Here is a 24421-nt window from a genome sequence, read left to right on the forward strand (position 1 = left end):
GCATCTTGGTATTTATCTTCAATTGCATATGACTAGAGGGAGAGTTAATGGTGACTCCTAGGGGGAGAAATTCATTTGTCTGCGCCTCCCGTTAGCGCCTTAAGAGGGCGCTAATGGGGCACAAAGCAACTAGCGTTCAGACGCGGCAATGTTTACGCCGCTCGCGAAATTAACTAGACATTTTGCGGCAGCGCTAAACACTGCCGCCGCGATCTCCTGCGCCGGCAGATCGTGACGTCAGTCGAGTGAGCAACGCCCCAGTAGCGCCCCGGACCAGATATTGAGTGGCGCCCCCTGCCTTACCGCCTGCCGCTAGCAACGACAGGTTGAGGGGAGCATTTTGCAGTCAGGAAGGGACTAGGGGAGCGCTATTTAAAGGCGACCGCTTCCTGCCTTTTTTTGTTGGTAACATTTTTGCACCACGCATTCTGAGAGAGAGAGAGACTTCTGGAGAGATTCAACGCTTTGTGAAGGAGTTTTGGGTACTGAGCAGCACTTTGCAGGTTGATTTTGATTTGCCCTTCCTTGTATCGATTTAGAAGAGACTATGGGGGCTGCATTATGAGCTCTTTCCCTGGTTCTCTCCATTGTTCTTTCCAGCAGATTTGATGTACAGGTCTCTCCAGGCCGAGATTCAAGGCTGCAATGAGCAGGATGTGGATGGAGAGCAAGATCAACCCTCCCCTTTAAGATAAAAACAGAAAATGCTGGAGAAACTCAGCAGGTCAAGCAGCATCTGTGAAGAGAGAAACAGAGTCAACGTTTTCAATCGATGACCATGCGTCAGAACTCCCCTTTAAGAATTGGACGGTGCCAGTGTGTCTGTGTTCCATTGCTGACTGACATCACATGAGCTTCGCCAGCGCTCTGAGGAAGCGCCTCGCTCCTTGGCCTTTGCGCCTTAAGACAGGTGTGAAACACCTGATTTAGCACTCCAATCAACTCCAGGGGCGATAAAGGGCAAGTTTCCCGTCGGAGGCAATAATTAGCGCCAGGCGCTAAACTTTGCGCACGGCCGATAATGGCGCCCCAAACGGGGCGATACTGAATTTTTCCCCCCTTGTCTGTAATTATTTTTAACTGTCTGTGTGATGGACATAATTTTAGAGAAATGTCATTTACCAGATATGGATGGATTGATTTCTTTAAAAGTTATTTTACACTCTTGAGAAGGTGCTGCTATTATTTTCTGAAATATGTGGAAAGTTTCTGAGGATCTAATGAGAATGAGCTGCCCATCTCTAGTCATCTACTGATGCCTTTGCATTATGACACTAGATGTGTGCATAGGTATTACTATTATTAGATATGGAATGACAATTGGTCTGTGGTTCAGAGAATGTCATAGTATAAGGATGTTCAACACTTGGAGCTGGGAGCTGGATTCGCATCTCAGAACTAGTGAATGGGCTGCATATGATTGTACAGAGAGATGAGTCTCAATGGCAAAAATTTCAACCCCCGTATTAAAAAAATGCTTTGAACTAATCTGAGGACATGAAAGGCTTTATACAAATGCAGGCTCTTCCTTTCATTTCTTTCCCCACGTAAAAAAATGAAGACACCAAACATAAAGATGCGAGAAGCCCCATACATAAAAATATGCGACAGCCCATCCACAAAAAATGGAAGATCCCATACATAAAATTGCGAGAACCCCTTATACACAAAAACTCCCACTCTTCTAAGTCATCCTGGCATCTCTAATGTTTTTCTGATGCTATTTCCGAGCTCATGGATAAGACGCAAATGGTGATGTAGGAACATAGGAACTGGAGTAGGCCATTCAGCCCCTCTAGCCTGTTCTGCCATTCAATGAGATCATGGCTGATCTGTATCCTGACTTCCATTTACCCGCTTTTGCTCCATATCCCTCAATACCCTTGACTAGCAAAATCTATCGATCTCAGATTCAAAATTATTAATTCAGCTAGCATTTACTGCTTTTTGTGGGAGAAAGTTCCACACTTCCACCACCCTTTGTGTGAAGAAGCGTTTCCTAACTTCTGTCCTGAATGACCTGGCTCTGATTTTCAGGTTATGTCACCTTGTCCCAGGCTCCCACCAGCGGAACAATTTTCTCTCAGCAAGCTGTGAGAAGGCCAAATCATTTGTTTGAGTGGTGAAATGTCATTGACGTAAATGAGGAACAAGAGTAGGCTGAGAACAGAGCCCTGGAAAGTCCTGCCATTGGGCAAAACCTGGTAGCAATTGCTCTGCCCACTCCAGTAACAATTGTGCGCCCTGCCAGAAAATTCGATATCCATGGAATCAGCTGACTGGGGATGTAAAGCCGAGAGATGGCATATTGGTAGCCCATTGGGTCAAATCTTGTCAAAAGCCTTTTCCACAACCAGGGACACCACCAATGTTCTTGTAAAAAGTTTGGAGAACGTGCTCTGAAAGTCATAGCAAGTTGTCACTGGTACTTCCTGCCCTGAACCCTGCTTGGTCTGTAGAAGTCAATGCCTTAAGTTGATGTTGGAGATGTTATCTGAAGACTCTTTCCAACAGCTCTCCCAGATAAAGAAAGACTTACATTTGTATAGCGCCTTTCACAACCACCGGACGTCTCAAGGCGCTTTACAGCCAATGAAGTATTTTTGAAGTGGAGTCACTGTTGTGATGTGGGAAGATAGCCTAGTTTGTGGACCATTGTAACCATAGCTGATTTTCACTGTCTTGGGAAGTAGCCCAGCACTAACGACTTGGTGAAGGTCTCATCTGTCATGTCCATCATCTTATCGGGTGTTGCAATGTGCATACATTTAGCGATGTCATCTTCTCCTGGGGCTTTCTCTTGCATGCTTTTTAACCTCAACCAGATTTCAGCAGCAGTAATTGGCTGGGCCAGGTCAGTTGCATTGTTCTTCAGTGTATTGTCTTCTCATTTACTTGCAGGGGCGATACTGAAAGATTGAAACATTTCTGGTTCTATATGGGTATAATGGTCTATTTCCTTTTCCCAGGTATTGTCGAATTCCTTGTGATTTGGTTTGGTGTGGACAGAGCAGAGATAATCATGAAAGCTGGAATGAGAAAATTGCTGGTAACATTGGAAACTTGCTAAGGATGGCCCAGAAGTTGTTGCAGTCAGTTTTTACCGGTGTGTGGATTTCAGTGTCACGCAGTTGACCACTGCCCCATAATCCTCTCTGTGACTGAATCTTGCTCAGGTCTGCCATCTACTGCAGGCCCACAGACAATGCAGTGTTGCAAATGTGGATTTTGTCATCTTCCTTCTATTAGTAGTGACAATGACATTTTAATCTTTGCCTTGTGCAAGTACATCTGCTGGAGCCTCACAAACCTTTATTCCATTGTTTAGAGTCAGCTATTTAAATTCCTTGAATCTGGAAAACTGGTGACGGCCAATTGCTGATTCGAGTATAAAGACTGGTCCTTGATTGGTCTAAATCCACCAATCAATAACAACAACAACTTGTATTTATATAGCACCTTTAACATAGTAAAACGTCCCAAGGTGCTTCACAGGAGAATTAAAAGAAATTTGACACCGAGCCACATAAGGAGAAATTAAGGCAGATATCCAAAAGCTTGATCAAAGAGGTAGGTTTTAAGGAGCGTCTTAAAGGAGGAAAGAGACGTAGCGAGGTGGAGAAGTTTAAGCAGGGAATTCCAGAGCTTAGGGCCTAGGCAACAGAAGGCACGGCCACCAATGGTTGAGCGATTATAATCAGGGATGCTCAAGAGCGCAGATATCTGGGGTGGGGGTGGGGCGGGAGGGGTATTGTGGGGCTGAAGGAGATTGCAGAGATAGGGTGGGGCAAGGCCATGGAAGGATTTGAAAACAAGGATGAGACTTTTGAAATTGAGGCGTTGCTTAACTGGGAGCCAATGTAGGTCAGCGAGCACAGGGGTGATGGGTGAACGGGACTTGGTGCAATCTAGGACACAGGCAGCAGAGTTTTGAATGACCTCTCAAGTTTATGTAGGGTAGAACGTGGGAGGCCAGCCAGGAGTGCATTGGAATAGTCAAGTCTAGAGGTAACAAAGGTATGGATGAGGGTTTCAGCAGCAAATGAGCTGAGGTGGGGTGGAGACGGGCGATGTTACAGAGGTGGAAATAGGCGGTCTGAGTTATGCCACTGATATATGGTCGGGAGCTCATTTCAGGGTCAAGTATGACACCAAGGTTGTGAACAGCGTGGTTCAGCCTCAGACAGATCAGGGCTTCTCCTACTCCAGACCTGAAAAATTTATACGACTGAAGCTGAGCCAAGATTGAAATTAGCTTTGTGTACAAGCATGTAACAAAAGAAAGAACTGGCAGAGGATTCACATGCCAGATTAAAAGGAGCCCATTAGCTGAATCAGGCCCACAGACTGAGTGTTGGACGCTGCTATTATAAAACATGTGCGAGTAGTTTGCGAACTACACCTGAATCCTGAGATTACAGCACTGCCTGTAGCTCACTCCAACTGTTAATGTAACCACTGTAAATATTGTCATGGAATTAACCAGACTCCACAAGTATCCAACATGATTGGCATTCCAAAAATGACGGTTGCCTTGTCACATGATTGATTTTGTTGTTATATATAAATGACCTGAACTTGGGTATAAGGAGTCAAATTTTGAAGTTTGCGGATGATACAAAAATTTGGCAACGTAGTAAATAGTGAGGAGGACAGTAGCAGACTTCAGGAGGACATAGACACTCTGGTGAAATGGGCAGACACATGGCAGATGCAATTTAATGTGGATAAGTGTGAAGTGATGCACTTTAGGAGGAACAACATGGAGAGGCAGTATAATCTAAATAGTAGTATTTTGAGGGGGGTGCAAGAGCAGAGGGACCTGGGGGTGCATATTCACAAATATTTGAAGGTGGTGGGACAAGTTGATAAGAAAGCGTATGGGATACTTGGCTTTGTAAATAGGGGCATTGAATACAAAAACAAGGAAGTCATGCTAAACCTTTACAAATCACTGGTTAGGCCTCAGCTGGAGTATTGTGTAAAATTCTAGGCATCACACTTTAGGAAGGATGTCAAGGCCTTGGAGAGGGTACAGAGGAAGTTTACCAGGATGATACCAGGAATGAGGGACTTTAGTTATGTGAAGAGATTGGAGAAGCTGGGATTGTTCTCCTTAAAGTAGAGAAGGTTAAGGGGAAGCCTAATAGAGGTACTGTATTCAAAATTATGAGGGGCTTTGATAGAGCAAGTAGGGAGAAACGGTTTCCTCTGGCAAGTGGGTCGGTAACCAAAGGTCATAGATTTAAAATAATTGGCTAAAGATCCAGAGGGGAAATGAGGAGAAATGTTTTCACACAGAGGGTTGTTAAGATCTGGAACACACTACCTGAAAGGGTGGTGGAATCAGATTCCATAGGAAATTTCAAAAGGCAATTCGACATGTACTTGAAGAGAACTAATTTTCAGGGTTATGGGGGAAAAGCTGGGGTGTGGCACTAAATTGGACAGCTCTTTCAAAGAGCCGGCACAGGCACGATGGGTCAAATGGCCTCCTTCTGTGCTGTAAGATTTTATGATTGCTTGAGGTAGGGTTCCTACCGTTTTCCAAGTCTGAATTCCACATAGGGCAGGGAAGGTGGTGAAATTAGGGAGAGAGTTCTTGTGTTTGTTTTGCTGATGATAAAACATAATTAAAGACCTTAATGACCTTAATAACTAATACCTCCACCTCATAAAGTACAGCAAAAAATAGACTTGTGTTTTAACCTTGGCCAAGGTGGTACAGCAGTTACCAGTTATATCATGTCAGATGACAGTAATGCAGGAGTATGTTTGCTGCTGTGACCTGGAAAATACATAGCCACTATAGATGAGCTAGTTATCACATAATTTACTCTATAATATTTGGAGTTAACAGAACCATGCCCTAGTTACATAAATGTTACTACGTATTTGTTTTTAAGACAAATTCCACTGAGGTTCTTGCTATGTTGGAATAACTCTTTTCTCTGCTCTTGCAGTGCCATGATGAGTAATATATCTGAAGATATAAGTTTACATTTGTCAACACCCCCAAACTCAACAAAATCACCTGCTAACTCTAAACGTAAGTAATGTGGCTCTGATGTTGTCCATGTTTATTGGAGTGGTACTACTTAGGGGATCATTAAAATCTGTTGTTTGGAGCCTTACTGTGCATAACAAGACTTTTATAGGGGCATAAAGAGAAAGTTTGGACAAAGACAAGAGCCAGAATAGCAGTGTTATTATAATTATAATGGCCACATACCAGTGATATTTCAAAGTGATTTATGGTATATGGTGTGTTTTTAAACTAATCAAAACAGGTTTGCCAAATACATCTTAATGAATACACGGCCTGTTTAACAGGAAAAGTAAGCCAGTCTCTTTCACTGTGTTGTAAGTTCCACGATTTAATGCTCCCAGCACAGAGCTCCGTGCAATGTTAACGGATGGAGAGTCGTGTGGGCCGTGACAACCACAGCAATTGAATTTGTGCCATGCCCTCCCATCACACAGCTAAAATCTACCCATAAATTCACCATGAACACATTATCAGATCATTTAACCCACAGGAATGGTGGAGAATAAATTGAACTTTGTAAAGGGTAAATGACACTTCACTGGCAGTCTCTGCCGAAGGCGGGAACTTACACTTCCAATTTATTTCAATACAAGTGCATTTACTTTTCACTTCCACAATTTGATGGTATTGAATTGACAACATAGAGGACAACCAGCTGTCAAAAAAAAATTAATGAGTGATCCATTCTCTTAAACCACCATATTGGGTAAGGACAAACATCGCTGTCCTTTATCCATGCAAGAAGCGGGCGTTAGGCCATTTGCATATGTAAATAAGAGGCCTAACGTCTGCTTCAGGTTCCCACAGCAACATTGGTTTGCCCTGACGCAGCCAGCGCCAGTGCTGGCTGCACGTCAGGAAACCGACCCTAAATATTGCCTGGAAAAAAGTTAAGTTACTTACCTGCAAAGCACCATCCCGATCACTGCTGCTCCCAGCCCTGAGATCTCTGACCCACAACCTCCAAGACCTGGCCCGGGCCACCAATCTCCCTCCCCGTTGACCTCCCTCCCCCCACACCCCCCGACACACGACCTCCAGGACCTGGCCTGGGCCACCAATCTCCCTCCCCGTTGACCTCCCTCCCCCCACACCCCCCGACACACGACCTCCAGGACCTGGCCTGGGCCACCAATCTCCCTCCCCGCAGACCTCCCTCCCCCCACACCCCCCGATACACGACCTCCAGGACCTGGCCTGAGTCACCAATCTCCCTCCCCGCTGACCTCCCTCCCCCCACACACCCCCAACACACGACCTCCAAGACCTGGCCCGGGCCACCAATCTCCCTCCCCGTTGACCTCCCTCCCCCCACACCCCCTGACACACGACCTCCAGGACCTGGCCTGGGCCACCAATTTCCCTCCCCGTTGACCGACCTCCCCCCCACACCCCCCGACACATGACCTCCAGGACCTGGCCCGGGCCACCAATCTCCCTCCCCGCAGACCTCCCTCCCCCCACACCCCCCGACACACGACCTCCAGGACCTGGCCTGGGCCACCAATCTCCCTCCCCGCTGACCTCCCTCCCCCCACACCCCCCGACACACGACCTCCAGGACCTGGCCCTGGCCACCGATCTCATTTGCTCCCCCCCTTCCCGGCCGCTGATCAGTCCTACACCTGGCCACCGATCACTTACCTGTGGGCTGTTGCGGTGCTAGCAGGGACTTCCAGCACTTACCTGCGCAGCCTGCTCCAGCAAGTGCCTTCTCTATGTCGATGTAGTTCAAGGCCCAAATCGGGTCTCCTCGAACCTCATTTGTGCACCTGAGATTGTACCTTAAACAATAATTTAAAATGATGTTAACTCACTGAAACTAACCCCCAAATGCTGAATGCTGTGACTATTTTTCATTTGTGTATTCTAAAAACTAAAGTATGCAAATTTGGAGTACCCACACATTTATGGCTTACAATAACATATTCATGTTTGAGGTCTTTTTTTTAAGCCACCATTTTGAATGTTTTTTTAATAAGTTCGATAACCGTTGCTATTGATGGTTTGTCAATATTTAGAGGGTACAAATTTATATTTTTTCAAATTAATTTTGCTCAATTCTGGTCTTTGTATTTTATTGGAAGAAAATTATTCCAATCAGATTTTTTTCAAAGCAAGCAGGAATTTTCCAAGTAAACAAAATTGCCGTTGATTGAAATTGCTGTTGTGAGAATGTCACCTTTTCACTGCTGTTCTTTGAGCCCAAAGAAATAGCAGATAGAACAAGCTGCTGTTCATCCAGCCAGCCTGGCGGAGCAGCCTCTTCATCATTTGCATTTGTGGCAAGCAACACAAACTAGTGAATGGATAACAAGACACAACTTTGATTAAGAAAATAAGGAGTCAGTATTGTACAAAATAAACATGCCTGATCTGACAGTCCTTCCGACTGGAAGGAACATAAAATAAGTCCATATTGGCCCTCTGAACGTAACTGCTAGGTACTATACAGGGGAAGGTTCCTTATAGTAGATGCCAGTGCCTATGATTGCCCCATATTTAGTATAACAACAATGTGTAAACAACAAATGTACCCTCTGGGTCCTCCACAAGGGAGGTTAGAAACTGAAGGTTGTGCCTGCAATTGGCCCATGCTGCTGTACAGCTGCAATCTGTGAATGCTGATCTAGCGTGTCCTGGCATGTCGTTTCATTATCTACCAAGCAGATGCTTACTGGTGGCATGTGGGCTATTTATGTCAACAATATTCTTCACTACAACTGGAGGCGGCCAAAACACTCTCAAATGCTCTTGCACTAAAAGAAAACACACACAGTCAGCTGTACAAAGTTGTTTGATAACTTTAGTTGGTAAATACATTATAAAACAGGCCATTGGTGGAAACAGTCATTGTTAAGGAAATAACTTTTAAAAAGAATTGAATTTACAATGTACAGCAAGCTAACAAAATGATCCTTCTGGCTCTTCTTGGGTTCGTATACTTTTGGTTTGTTACAATTTGTGATGGAGAAATAATAAAGTCCTATTTATAACAGAATGCAATTTTGAGTTTCAACGACTCCCATCCTGAACCAACTCTGATATTCTAATCTGAGCAATCCAGCTCACAATTCCATTTCTAAAGTATTACGGTATACTATAACTAATTGCACTTTGTATAGGAACCATTTCCATCTGTGTTGTGTATCACTATTGTATTTCCTTTACAGTGAACATGTTGCTATATGCACTATATACATTCCACAGCATGCTTCAGTACCGCCCCCAAACCAGGATGTTAATTTTCTCCTCTGAGAGTTTGTTCCTACAACATTGTTCATTTATATTCCTTAGTGTTCATATTCAAACCAGGGACATTAAGAGAGTAGAGTATTGTAGTGTTGTGCTCACATTAATCAGTGCAAATAGATAAGTTTTGTCCTCTGTGAATGACAGTAATATTTATGCATTAGATACAAAGGGAGTTTGTATTGTCTTTCTTATTTTCATCAGTATATGAGGAGCATATCACATAACAGAATGCTTTACCATTGTTTCAAAACCGCTTTCCAAAAATAGTTACAAAAATAATCCTTTATAATATAAAACGCTCATAAATCAAAGGTTTATTGACTGTGTATTCCAGAACAGTGGTAGATAATCCCCTAAATAAAATACGCTGACCAAGTCTGATCGCACAGTGGGCAAATGCACCATGGGATGGGATACTGCGCCATAAAGTTCCTGGGGTGGTTTTCGATTTGGTGGACATGGGGTGGGGTGATCACACCTGCCTGATGTTGCCAGTGGGATAACCAATAGATATTGGCGATTGGCTTCATTATAATAAAAACAGCGAGTTTCCAGCACTAAACGAGCGCTGATAGGCAGCTCGCCAATCGGGGGAGGGCAAGTGTTCCGGCAGCCTCTCGGGAAGGAGGAGGGGACTTGGGCGATATCCTTGGGAGGGGCTGCGGAGGGACCAGCAGCAGGAGGAATGATTACTGCTCCTCCTGGATCCCCATATTCATTCAACAGACTCACATGAAGGACCACTGGTTAGGTCGCTCTATGTTCGGTTCCACTGCGTGGAGCGTGCGCGGAGCATGCGCTGCGCATTGACAGACTAAAATTGCATTGAGGTCCTTAAAAGTGTTATAGGACCCCAGTTTAAATGTATTGAAGAGGCTCCCGCCTGTTTCGAGTGGTCGCCTGTCTTAAGGCTCCCTGCAAAACCACATCAAGCATAAAGATGACGGAAAGTTGGCAGTAAATCTTTTTTGTGATTTTTTTTGGCTTGCTACCGTCCCATTCCCACTGAAAAACAGGGTGGTAGCAAGAAGAAAATCACCCCCACCCAAGTTCAGCCCTTCCTCTGAGCTGCGTTAGCTGATCTCAACCTGGGAAGGAGCAGGGATACTATAAGTGGTCTCAGTGTCCACAGACCAGAGGGGAAAGAAATATACGGCAGGGTTCCTACTCCTGATTGCTATCTGGCGATCTCTGCTGGAGTGCATACATTTGTGAATTGGACAAGGTGAGGGCCAACTATGTTGCACTCTGCAACCAAATTAGGAATGGGCAATAAATGCTGGCCTTGCCAGCGACGCCCACATCCCTTGAATGAATTTTTAAAAAGCCTGCCAATATCCACTGACTGAACTCGCACATGAGGAATAGCCATGTGACCATGGTACCAGAGGGTTCCTGTAGCCCAGTGGCAGTTGGTGTCTTCTGGAGAGGAACAAATTGGGAAAAGATAAACAAATAATCGCACTAACCTCAAACCACAAAGTTTGGACCATGTTCAAATTTCTGCAGTTATTGAAAACTCAGTGTATGGTTTTAATGAGTCTGTGCTCCTTTTCAAAATTATTTTCTCTACTTTATTCAGATCTGTATACTCCCATATATGTCATCGTGCCACTGGCAATTTTGATTTTTATTGGAGCTGTTCTTTATTTCAGGTAAGGCTTCAGATTTTTTTTAATGTTTCTTTTTAATTATAATTTATGAAAATATGTATCTGACAGAAAATATTTAGCATCTTACAGGCTAAGAGATTTTGTATGTAATCTAAATGTAACCGCATGTAACATGACTTGTGTAATGCTCATACAAAGCATCCCATTGTAAAACATTAACAAGTTATTTTTGAGACTTATGAAGTATACGGTGAAGACAATTTGCTCGCAGTCTTCTGCAAATCATTTTCTAATAGCCCTGCAGTAGTGACAAACAAGTTTAGTACTTCTGTTTACATCATCTGGCATTCTCCTGCGCATGCAGATCCAGCAAAAAAAGGAACTTTTTATCCAAATGGATCAACATTTTAATTAAAATTCGATACAAAAGAATTACCAGTGAATGAAATCATGCCAAGTTACTCCCTGCTGCTTCATGACCCATACACTAAAAGTCTCACAATTCCATGCCAAGATACCTTGGATTTATGGTAGAATTTGAAGACAGACAAATGTTTCTGAAGCCGTTGGAGGTTCTGAATAACATAAAAGGTTTGACTCTCTTCTAGCTCCTCCTAGGAACAAAAGGGTTCATCCAACAAAACAATTGGACAGTCATTTGAAAGTGCTCTTAAAACCAATTTGTTGTGAAGTAAATCCACGGGTGTAAAATAACCGTAACAAAGCAAACTCTGGTGTTCCTACACAAGGCAGGTAAAGGAGGTTGAGCAACAATTAGACCAACAACAGCAAGAACAACTTGTGTTTATATAGTCCGATAGCAAAATACTGCAGATGCTGGAAATCCGAAATAACAACAGAAAATGCTGGAAAAACTCAGCAGGCCAGGCAACATCCGTGGAGAGAAATTAGAGTCGATGTTTCGGGTGAACCCTTTGGTTCACCCGAAACGTTGACTCTATTTTCTCTCCACGGATGTTGCCTGGCCTGCTGAGTTTTTCCAGCATTTTCTGTTGTTATTTTGTGTTTGTATAGCACTGCCTTTAACTTAGAAAAAGGTGCTTCACAAAGGTGTAAGGAAAAAATGAACGCTGATCCAAAGGAGGAGATATTAGGAGAGATAACCAACAGCTTGGTCAAAGAGGTGGGTTTTAAAAGTGTTCTTTAAGGAGGGAGAGGGAGAGGCAGAGGGGTTTAGGGAGGGAATTCGGGGTGGGGGGGGGTGGAGTTGTAGAGCTGGAGGAGGTTACAGAGCTAGGGAGTGATAAGGCTATGAAGAGATTTAAAGACCAGGATGAGAATATTACTTTTGAGGCACAGGGGGACCGGGAGCCGATATAGGTCAGCAAGGACAGGGGAGATGGGATTTGGCGCAAGTTATGATATAAACAGCAGAGTTTTGGATGAGCTTAAATTTGCAGATTATGGAGGGCAGCACGGTGGCATAGTGGTTAGCACTGTTGCCTCACAGCGCCAGGGACCCGGGTTCAAATCCGGCCTCGGGTGACTGTCTGTGTGGAGTTTGCACATTCTCCCCGTGTTTGCGTGGGTTTCCTCCGGGTGCTCCGGTTTCCTCCCACAGTCCAAAGATGTGCGGGTTAGGTTGATTGGCCATGATAAAAAATTGGCCCTTAGTGTTAGGGGGGATTAAATATGTGGGGTTACGGGGATAGGGCTTGGGTGGGATGGCTGTCAATGTAGGGACCGGGTGCTAGGGTTTGGATGATCAGCCATGATCTCGTTGAATGGTGGAGCAGGCTCGAAGGGCCGAATGGCCTACTCCTGCTCCTAGTTTCTATGTTTCTATGATTGAAGGCCATCCAGGAGAGCAGTGGAATAGTCGAACCTGAAGGTGACAAAGGCATGGGCCAGGGTGGGGGCGAATGTTTTAGACCCCAATCTATTTTTCTTTCTGCATATAAACAGTGCCACTCTCCTTGCTCCCACCTCATGCAGCACCGCCTCCACTCAACAAACAAAGGGCCAGATGGTGGGCTGCTCCATCACTTGTCAGAAGATAATATTTTGTGTCTTCGCATTGGCTTTCCTTTCATTTCTTACCCCTCTGCCTGTTCAGCATTGACAAAGGCGGCCAGTGGGTTGAAATGGCTTTTAAGCCTTTTCAAAAGCTGCAAGAATCCTCCTCCCCCCCAACCAGTCTACCATTTGCCTTTAAGTGCCTGCATCTCTTTATGTTTCACCTGAATGCCAATTTCCTAGTCCCCCCACTAGGCTATCTATGGACATGTACAAAGCTACATCTGGAGCTATTAATAATTTTGATACTGAGTTGACCACAGGAAAGTGCAGCCAATCAACACACTGCACCCAGACCAGAACATCTAGACTAATGTCTCGCTGACGGGATGCTTTTTTGTGGCACTATGAGTGAAGGGCATTTTCTTTTGCACTGTGACAAAAACATGCTTGCACAGCTTTTCCACAGTTGTATTGTTGCTGCAGATTCCCTGTGCACTGTAGGTTTTTTTTTGCCTTTTTGTGCCTGGACAAACAAAAAAAATTGCTATACGGAAAGAACCTCCATCTTTAACAAGCTCACCACCAATCACAGGCGTAGCAAAGGAAGGACAAAACCTCCACTAGTCAATAGGTGGAGCCACAGGAAGGCAGCTACAGAATAGGAAATGCAAGAACTCCTGCCCAACCCACCAATTCAAATATTGATGCTGCTGATAAGGTCCCAGGAGAGTGCATTGAAACAGTCTGGAAGAATCTAGCTTTTACAACATCGAAGACAGAAATATTTTGTACGTAACATACCAGAAATCCAGGCTGGGTCCTGCTTCTTTCACGAGGGTAGCTTTAGTGTTAACGCAGCTCGTTCTAAGCTACTTGCGGTGACTTGCTTCCTATCTCAGCTCAATTACTCATTTCCTTTTCTGCAGGTTCTACCTCACATAGGCCTAACGGCCAACTTTCTAACTTTCTTTCTTAAGCATGTGTCTTAGAACAACCGGGTTAATTCTGTCGCTCTGTTTCCAACTATCTATTTGTAAGTTGATTGTGCAATTTTCATTTACTAACTTCCTGGAAGACATTTCTGTTCTAACCTTATGCTTTAAAATCATGCCATAATAATGGATGTTCTATACCCAGCCACCACCTCATAAGGCTTAAGCTTAAGTGTGTGAATTTAAAGAATGTGCTACAAAGTAACTTATGGTAAACCTGGTTCAAAACAAATGCTTTATGTGAAAGTAAGAAACGTGCCGATATCTGGGGGTTTCTACCTACCCACATGTTTATGTTTTATGTTTTTCTTAAGATTAAGAAAAAGGAAAAAGGACGTTGTCATTGGGGGTGAGAAGAAGATTCCAAATGGTATTTTAGAAGAACAAGGTAATTTGAGTTTGTTTGTGCTGGAAATCTGAAATAGAAACAGGTAACGCTGGTAATACACAGCATCTGAACAGAAAAAAAAATAGGTTCATGCTTCAGGAAGGGGCTCTTTGCCGCCAATGAAAATCTGCCCTTTCAGTCCTGATGAAGCATCTCCAACCAAAATGGTAACCATTTTTTATATCTATATACACATGTGTGCTAGCTGATCTGCTGTGTATTTCCAGCATTCTTTTGTTTTTATTTGCATTTGTTTGTACATGTGAGTTCTGTTCTGAACAATGTTTAAAATCTGGATATAGAATACGTAATGAGGAGTTATAGGATACAATTTGAATCGCACACCACTGGGCTTATGTAGGTTCTGTTCTACATAACCCATGAGCTGTAAAACCACAAGCGAGTGGCTTACGACCATATTCAACAAATCTTCGTACATTTCCTGGTACTACAGGTTAATCGAATAAACCACATGAATCCGAAGCAAATGTTGCATTTACATGCAAATTTTATTGCTTTGTGAATTTCATTCTGTTTCGAAACATGCATCTAAGAAACTTAAACTGATCATGAATCTTAATTCATGAACTTTAACTGCTTCATGCAGAAAAAGACTGAATTTTGTACATTGTGATCCCGACATTAACTTGGACGAACAAAGCTCTATTTTCTCATTTTTTTCCAACGTAATTAATGCAAAATTGCTCATAGCATACTTTTTGTAATAGTTATATTTCATATAATAGATGTCAGTGAATATACTGTATAAATGTGGCCAGGATCATCTTAGCACTCTATTACACACTTTATAGACTTGTGACAAAAATTAAACCTTTCAGAGAAAAAGATGATGAAATCATCATATCTATAATAATGAAATCTTTCATTTTACTTCCTTGTTCTGTCTCTTGGGGGAGATCATAAAAGTCTAATTTACACTACCAAGCTCAGATTCATTCTTTATGCTCTTTTGATGGCAAAATTAACTATCTCACTAAATTAGGAATTCTGTGAAGAGCCCGCTTTTACAGTTAAGGTTGTAATATTAATTAGATGTTGCTAGGGATGAGCTCTGAAATCATTTCGACCTGATTTTGACCTCTCTGATTGTTCCTGAATTTTCTATGTTTTGATCTATTCAGACAGCACAGTTTTTTTTTATTTCTTCCCTTCATGTTCAAATTTACTTGACACCCAAACCATCCAATAGTTCCCCAGCTAGACTGTCAGAGCCTCTGCCTATGGCACTCACGAGTCGATCTTTGGGAGACATGTGTACAGAGCTTGGGACTTGACCTGCTTGACTCCCTGGCCTGGGCTTTCCTCCTACTCCAAAGGCACAGCACAAACTGGAGGTCCCCATGTGCGGATCTGCTTCGCGTGAACCACTCGGCAGCGCTGCATGTTCAGGTGCCTGCACACCATGCTAGCAGATCACCAGCAACAGCAGAACTAATTTCCTACAAATCCATTTGCTTAGATTCAAATACTTTTTTGTTTGAATTGACTTGCTGAAGTATGTTGTATGTTGTAAGGATGATTCTGATATCTGTTCCTAACCAGGTTAGTTAAACAATCCTATTGTATCCAAGGATTTTGTTTTTTTGCAACTTTAGTCCACCCTCATAGTGTAGCAGGACTCCACTGTTCACACTATATGTGTCAACTGATTAATTATCCAAACACAGAACATGTTACCCTTCTTACTTCCTATCAAGCTGTGGCGATGTAAAACAGGAGATTCTGTTTTCCTAATTTTCTATCTTCCTCCTCCGCTCCTTTTCCGAAGATGCTGACTCTGGTTGGGATGCGGTTGCATGGGGACAGGTCACCCTGGTACCTTTCAAAAATGGCATTCTTCCTGCATGAGATGAGATGGTGAGCGTTGGCAGACCATTCGATTGTGGAGGACTTTACTGCCGAGTCAAACACCCGCACACATGCCTTTTTTAGCAGCAATCATTGGGTCAAGATCAGGATTTTTTTTTCCCCCTTCCATAGGCCAGAGGTACAAAGATCAATTGCAGCACCCAAGCGGAGACACACTAACTTGGCACAGACTAGGGATCTAATCTGAGACCCTCTGATCTGCATGGCTCAGTGCCACCGGGTGATGGCTTTACCCACTGAGCTTATTAGGGGTACTAAAATTGAGCGATCTAAGACGTATCGCTATGAACGTGAGATGAGCACCATCAAGTACATAAACAATCAGTAAGCAATGCACTGAGCATCATGCACTTAATGCACAGTGTACAGAGATTGAGAATTCTACATATGGGAGGGAGTGTGTGTGAAGTGATTAAGAATGGTGGATTTCTGAACTTGGAACAGGTATGGATTTTTTTCTGATTTTGGACTCTGCTGGGAATCCTTGCCCATCAGCAGTGCATATTGAAAATCCGTGCATGCACTGCTCAGCTTTTCTACCATTATGTTAAATGATGCAAAAATCAGATACAGTGTGCAGTCAAATTTACACTATGTACTCCTGGAGGAGTGCAAAGTCAAAAATTTACCCTTAATGTGTTATTGATTCGTGCCCTCATCATTTATTTTGTTTCTGCTTGTGATAAAAATGAACTTAGATTTATACAATAATACACAAATGTCTTTTACTTGTGTTGGTTGGCTTTTATTAAACTCTTAAAATCAATTTCTGGTCAAGCAGAGCAACAGACAGTGATGCTACTCACCAGATCCCCCACAGTTTCAAAGAGGTACCCCCCCATTCCAGTGGAAGCTTTGGAACATGAAGTTCAGAAACGTTCAGCTGATGAGGGCAAACTATTTCGGGAGGAGTTCAATGTGAGTTTTTGAATTTCCTTTATGTGATTCCATGGCAATATGAAGGAACTGCAGATTCCGAGGGTCTTAGTGCTAGTCAGGAACACAGTAAGCATAAAGGTTACCTTTATCTTTACATAACTTGTTTCCTTAGTTGGCAGGAAGCTTTGTAAGTTTCCTTAAAGTTGATCTACCACCTAGAACAATATTTCGTACAAATATAGGAAACTCTCAATTTACCGGCACCCAAACAACCAGAAATCTCGGTTAACAGGCAAAATTCAGGAGTAGGTTCAGTTAAGTTTTTCTTCATATTAGTGGCCGTTTCTTGATTCTTGGCTGTGTAATCGGGCGTTCCTGCATTTGTTGCTAAGCAACAGGGACGCTTGGTTTGTGGTCGGGCTTCTTGCAGCTGTTGCTAAGCAACAGGGAAGCTTGGATTTGTTACTGTGTATGGAGCTCTCGTACCTTTTAACTATAACTCTCTGTAATCCGGACTTTTTGATAAACCGGCACCACGCCGGTCCCGTCGGTGCCGGATAAAAAAGAGTTTCCTGTACAATTAATTTCCAAGTGGTGAAATATGATTCTGCAACAAAACGTTTTCTTAAGAGCCAGTTCTATACTACTGGGGTGATGGCATATTGAATTGGTGCTCCAAAGCTCTGTCATGGAGAGTAGAATGTGAGTTAGCAGCCACAATTTTTCATGTGGCAAGTTCCTGATCGTGCTATGTTGTCAGGGTGAAAGCACAAAGTGAAGTTGATATTTCTCCAATGGCAAGGAGGGAAATTCACTGAGTGAACCCCGACCATTCACACATCTCCAAGGAGCCAACTCTAAGTTGGCAGAACCCTGGGTGCAGGTTGTCTACATAGCCTCAAAAAGTAATAAAGAAAACAACAATCTAATTTAATTAATTTTTCTAAGAAAATAATTTCCTTTTAATTAAGAATTTGTCTTTCCAGAATGGTAGATAAGAGACAATGGGCTCGATTTTGTCAATGGGGAGCTTTTGGAGGTGGGACTCCCACTTTTTGGGTTGTAGTCCCACCTCCATCGATTTGTGGCCAACCCACGCTATTTTACCTTGATTGACCTTGTTAAACCCGCCCAGCGGGCTCAGCAGGCCAATTAAGGGACACCTGCTTACTGGTGATGTCAGCGATTGACATTTCATCTGTCAAGAGCTTTTAACAGATGAAAAATCAGTGTTTGACAGCTCTGTGAAGCTGTCAAACACTGACAATCTGTCTTCTAACTTGAGTCCTTCTACTAAGACTCAGTTAGAGAGCTCTCCAGACCAGAAAGCAGAGGCTGCAGCTTTTGACAGTTCAGCGGCCATTCTGCTTTCTGTGCCGGTGAGCTGAGGGACTCCCGAGAACTGAAGGAAGGAAGCCTGCAGGAGAAAATAAAGGTAAGTAAAACTTATTAAAACACTTAGGCCTAGAAATTCGGTGGCGCCCCAAATCCAAGCTCGCCTGGGCGCCAGAATTACTGCTGCGATCGGAGCCGTTGCGCCCGCCGGAAATTCAGCTTGAGCGCCCCAAGAGGGACGCGGGGCGCTGCTCGAGGCGCCCCGCGTCCCTCTTGGGGCGCTGAAACTGAATATCGCAGTGCAACGTGCCGCGGTACTGCAGGCCTTCCTCCCCTTCTTAAGGGGGAGGGGCCTGCACCAGCGCGATGACCGATCATGAGTGCCGGCAAAAGAGCCCGGCACCGAGGAGAAGTGCTGGGCTCTCGGGACACAGCCGGCACTGCCCGTGGGGGGGGATCAGGAGGCCGGCGACGGAGGTGCTGGCAGGCGGCCACCAAAAAAAATGGCCGCCCCGCACCTCCACCTTAATTTGCGCCACTACCGCCACAGGTAGGCCCCATGAACCGGGTGCGATTTGCAACCGGCGTTACAGAGGTGGGCGCGACCAAATATCGCAATCGGGGCGGTAGCGGGGCGCTGCGCACACCGATGACATCATCGGTGGCGGCGCAGCGCTACAGGCTAACGCTGCCATTAGCGCCCCGCTAAATATCGCGGGAGGCGTGGCCAGCGGCGCTAAAGCCACTGAGTGCCCTCTTTAGGCGCTAACTGGTGGTGCAGCCCACCGAATTTCTAGGCCTTTACACTTACCCCACACACTTACCTCTGCACACATGCACCCATCACTCACCTGTACAATGGACATCTCGACCCCTCCAACCCCTGCAGACCGACAGTCCGCCTCGCTAACTTGGTGTGGTTCAGAGCCATCGGACAGCCCACACTTCAGGGCTAAAAATAGGGATTAGGCAAAAAACTGCCTGTTACCTACCTGTTACACCATGTTCCCCTTTACCCAGGCATTAGACAGGCAGAGCACATTGCAAACAGGGGTGGGAACACAGGCACAGCTGCAGGCCTCAAAGCCTTCCAGCTGCTGTTGGAGAATAGCAGCCAGAAGTAGCCAAGGCCTGAAGATCCGCTAGGTCTCGACAAGAAGAAGGTAAGACTTATCTTTTGGTCCTACTTTACCTTGCTGCTGGTTGCCCTTAGACCCACTGATCTGAGAGGGTCCCAGATACAAGGCCCATCACCAGCTTCTTGGGGCATCACTGAAAATGTGCGCCCTTGTCTCAGGAAAGGAAATTGAGGTGGGAGGTTCGGGACAGCCCCACCCATCTCATTTCCATGGGTACCCTGAGCCTGCACCCATTGCAAGTGCAGACCCAGGTTCACCCATTTGTGGAAGCCCTGGAAATTGCGGAGCAGTGTAAAAGGGACAAATACCTGATGTAACGGGTCTCCACGTCCTATTCCTTTCTGTGGTGCCAGGGACACGAGTGTTCCCCAGGTGCTGCTGAGAGTAATATCAGGGTCCATTAAGCGAGAGGAATTCTAAGAGAGAGGAAAAAGTACTTTCTTAATTATTTTTGTGGCAGTTTCTGGTAATATTTATCAAAAAACTACATTATGTGGACTAATCACCTGCGGGACATATGCCACTTAGACCATGAGAGCATGTCCTCTGCACCCCAGAAGCACTGTGAATGGCACAGGTGCCTGCCCCTTTAGTTTGAAAGTGATCTGGTCTGCAGAATTTCTGATGGGATCATTACAGGGTGGAAGTCGCACCCTGCCAAACTTGCAGCAGTGCAGCTCCCACATCATACCACTTGGTTATTTGGTCAGCTACTGAAAATTTTGAAAAGTTCATCACTGTTGGTTCAAAATTGAAAGTACAAAGAGAATAATACTTGAGTATTTTGCAGCATTTAAAGTGTAATTGGCTTCTTGGTTTACGATAAATTTGTAGTAAAACCGATCTCGGCTTTCCACTGATCAATTCTAATCCTTGCCCATTTTGCTACAGTCTCTGCCAATTGGAACGTCAGTAGGATGCTGTGAAGCAGCAAATAGAGAGGAGAACAAGGACAAAAATCGATATCCCAACATCCTGCCAGGTAAAGTCATCTTCTTAGTTACTCTCACAGATTTCCATTTCCTCAGTTAAAGTTCAGTGCCATCTTACACTCTGTCCCATACATTTGCAAACCATATTGCAAAGGTATAGAGCATATTTGTGCAATATGAATTTCTTCACTCAGACGGTTGTGGAATTCTCTACCCCAGAGGGTTGTGGATGCTCAGTCATTGAGTATATTCAAGGCTGAGATCGAGAGGTCTTTGGACTCATGGGAACTCAAGGGATATGGGGATAGGGCGGGAAAGTGGAGTTGAGGTAGAAGATCAGCCATGATCTTATTGAATGGCGGAGCAGGCGCGATGGGCCGTATGGCCTACTCCTGCTCCTATTTCTTATGTTCTTATATGGTCAAGATTTATGTTGATATGTTTTAAAGTATTTTTATGGTACAAGCAGAAATGGGGGAGGGCTGATTATTAAGTGACTCGTGCTGGTACAATTTGCATGTGTTTAAGGTGAAATTGCAGTAATGACCATTAAGATCTAACTTAAGAGTTGAAAATATTTGGTAAAGAGGATGTCGTACTCTGTTCATGTTTTATATCTGGAATCATTTTAGTAGGACTCACTGTAGACACTGCATAATATCTGATTGTTAGCACTGCTGCATACATTAGATATGCTGGACAGTACTGCAGTGACTGCCTTTCACCCCGTGCTGCCTTGAGATGTTTTACATCTCTGTCACCGCATACTTCAAGAGAGAGTACAGATACTGAATATAAAACCAACTGTTCAGGAAGTTAGAATTTCTTTTGTTCCGGCTCTACTCTGATGTGTGGGCTGTATTACGAGTTTCATCTGGAGTAGAATCTGTAGTGAATTTACCCCAGAACAAAAGATGTAGGGATAAATTCACCAACCCGCACTCCCGGAAGGAAGCTACTATCGAAGGCAGCAAGGCTCGGAGATTCAGGGCGGCAGCATTTTAACCCTATTATCCAATTTGCGCTCTCCAAGTGCGACACCCAGTTGGAAGCACAAGACTGGTGAATTTACCCTATAGTGCAAAATTTGTGATGCTATGACAATGCTGTCAGTGGCAGCACCTCGAATGCTGATGGCACGGTTGTATTGTAAATGAGAGGATGCTGCTGATAGCAGTAGCACGGAGGATGCTGGACGATTTTATGCCTGTATGACTTCCCCCAGATAACAGACAAAGTTTGTGGGCAGAAAATGAGTTGTGACTTTGAACTCATTTTGTGCATTCACAGTTTCTGTCACTGGTACCATGGAATCCAGCTCACCGTATAAACGGGCAGATTCCACAGCGCCAACAGCCAAGTAAATGATCAAGGGGGGCATTAAATAAGGATTTTGCATCTGCAAAAGCAATGGTAGATGGAAATATTAAATCATGAATTTCTCCTTGTGCACCAAGGAGGGGAAATTGTATTCATTGTGTCAACAAACAATGAATCACATCTTCACACATACGTACCTGTTGCCAGGTTTCCACTGATTAGACAGTTGGCCTTTCACACCTTATTTATTCTATTACTGGATTTGAAAACAGGCCCTCAGCTTTCCACTCCCATTAGCAGCAGAAGTCATAAGTCACATGGCTTATGCTTTCCACCCAAACCCTTCCCACATTCATTGCATTGGAATGGGAGAGAAAAGTATAGGCTGTAGCCAATGTGTGTGTTGTAGACAAGGCATCTGATGTACTGTTTGTTATTGTTTTTTTATATAGAGAATGGCTCTATATTAATATGTTTGGTGATTCTTTGTTTCTGGTACTATAATAATATAAATTCATTTTTTTTGTCAGTGTAATATTAAATTTATTGACTTGTAAACTTTCTTCCAGATGACAATTTCAGAGTGACTTTGACCGCTATAGATGGGGTGCCAGGCTCAGATTACATTAATGCCTCATACGTTGATGTAGGTGCTCATTCATTTTATTAAACCATTTGCAATGCATTTAGATCGAATCAGCATATTGGCAAAAAAAAATCTGTATAAAAGGTGACGAAAAGCAACGTGATGTGTGTACATGGCAGGCTACAGTATCTTGATCACAAATACTGAATCTTTCCCCTTAGGGCTTTAAAGTGAAGAATAAATTCATAGCAGCTCAAGGTAAGCTTCAGTTATACCACCTGCCATTTCTTTTCTGTATTATTCATTGATAGAAACTGTAATCTGAGAGTAATAAATGTTAGATGATTTGCAAAAATTGCTTTCAGTAGCATGACATGATAAACACAATGGATGCAATGTTTGGCACTGTAATCTCTTCCATTCATTAGGAATCAGTATTTTATTTCTATTTCTATTGCATCTCAATACGATTTTCATTACAATGTGGCTTTTGATGCCATGTAATAGTGAAGTTGACATTATGATTAATGGTCAATGGGTTAATAGCTACTCACACTGACGGTAAACCATGGGGTCAACCCCACTGCCCCTATCCATTCGTGTTCATACAAAAGAAAAAAAAATCAATGATATAAATATAGATCTTTTGTACAAATGGAGGCAGAAGTGCTGCTTTCAAAAAAAATGATTCAAATGAGCATTATTTCAAGGATTAGCTCGTAACACTGGCAGGGCCATGTCAGTCTTGGTCTAGACTAAATAGAGTTCAGTACCTGATATTTTCAACACTGACTTGGGAAAATTTAGTCAGCCAGATATCTAACTTGGTGGGGGGGGGGTGGTGGTGGGGAGGCCATAAGCATGTTTAAGGGTCTCTAATTGAAGCTACTGATAAATCTCCACTCGCCTGTAGGGTTTCTCTTTGCCCAATATAGAGTGCACTCATTCTTCCCAGAGATACACATACACTTACTAAAGTTCAGAGCGATCAGGTGCAGATAAGAAACACGACTTGGGGATCTCCAAAGTGTTTACTGCTGCAGTTTAACCAGCTAAAATCGTGCAGTTCACCAGAGCTAGTACCCAACGCCCCCCACCCCCGAACCCCCCAAAGCTGCTTGTCACCCTACTTGTTGGACCATTGGTTTCCAGGTTATCTGGAGCTGAATAAGAAGAATCTCAGACCCCAGTGATGGATTCCACTAGTGAGCCAGGCTGATTGGTCCATCATTAACAGTACCCTGGAGCACTGCCGATCTGCCTCATTCAAGAATCAGATTACCGGCTCTATACTGAGAGTTGACTTGTTTATAAGCTTCCACCAGCAAGAGTGTCACCTTGGACTCACCTTGATCCTAAAGAGATCCTGCTTACCTACCCCTGCCCCAGGAGGATAGTCATTCGGTTGATCATTCTGACAAGACCAGGTTTAAGCCCATGCTAGGTGGGCAAGATGTGCCAGGAGTTCCTCACCAGTGACATGGTGAGGGCATAACTCACCTTAATATGTGCAGATACATTGTTACTATTCTCCTAACAACAGAATGGACACCCACCATATCCTATTGAATGGTGGTTCCACCAGCTGGTGAAGCTAGTATCCATTTGCCTCTCAGTACCTCAATCGTGTAGGCATAAGCCCTGGGATACATAAGCACGTTTTCTCAAGCCTGGCCTGCAGCCTAATGCCTTCCAGCAGCTGTCATCTCAAATCTCCGAATTTCCTCATCGGCTATACAGTTGACTTCTGCTTTCTGTGTGCTGGAAGGACCTACCCAGAATAGTTTTCTTCATACTAGCTGTCTTGATGATCTAGACAGCTAAATCTAGTGCTGCGTACCAGGCTTACTCATCACCAACTGCTTAATTCAGGTCCTGATGTGAGTGGCTTTGATAAAGAGGAGTGCCCACGCCGAGGCTGATTCACCCACAGGTTGCTCAGTGACGAGTCAGTATACGCTCCCCCTCTCTCTCAGCAGCTTCTTCTCCTTTTGTCAAAATTCCAGCCCACTGCTTGGTTCTGGATCTTGCTCGGAGGAGAACCGTCAGCAGCTTTAGTACTT

The 24421-nt window shown here is 44.0% G+C and overlaps 1 protein-coding gene across 2 annotated transcripts in view; it reads left to right on the forward strand.

Annotated features, from left to right (window-relative positions):
* ptprea (protein tyrosine phosphatase receptor type Ea) overlaps positions 1-24421 on the forward strand; it is a 355733-nt gene that overhangs the window by 289853 nt on the left and 41459 nt on the right. The window contains exons 4-10 of one of the 2 annotated variants that reach the window (XM_085994684.1): positions 5964-6049; positions 10887-10959; positions 14204-14277; positions 16949-17085; positions 20412-20502; positions 22342-22418; positions 22580-22616. In XM_085994684.1, the coding sequence (XP_085850810.1) occupies positions 5968-6049; positions 10887-10959; positions 14204-14277; positions 16949-17085; positions 20412-20502; positions 22342-22418; positions 22580-22616 (571 nt within the window). In that variant the 5' untranslated portion in view covers positions 5964-5967. Of the gene's footprint in view, positions 1-5963; positions 6050-10886; positions 10960-13577; positions 13686-14203; positions 14278-16948; positions 17086-20411; positions 20503-22341; positions 22419-22579; positions 22617-24421 lie in introns of those variants that run through there. The other variant, XM_085994685.1, reaches the window with a different exon arrangement.

Source organism: Somniosus microcephalus, chromosome 8 (genome assembly GCF_052327205.1).
Source record: "Somniosus microcephalus isolate GS21.2 chromosome 8, FLI_Smic_1.0, whole genome shotgun sequence".
NCBI lineage: Eukaryota > Metazoa > Chordata > Chondrichthyes > Squaliformes > Somniosidae > Somniosus > Somniosus microcephalus.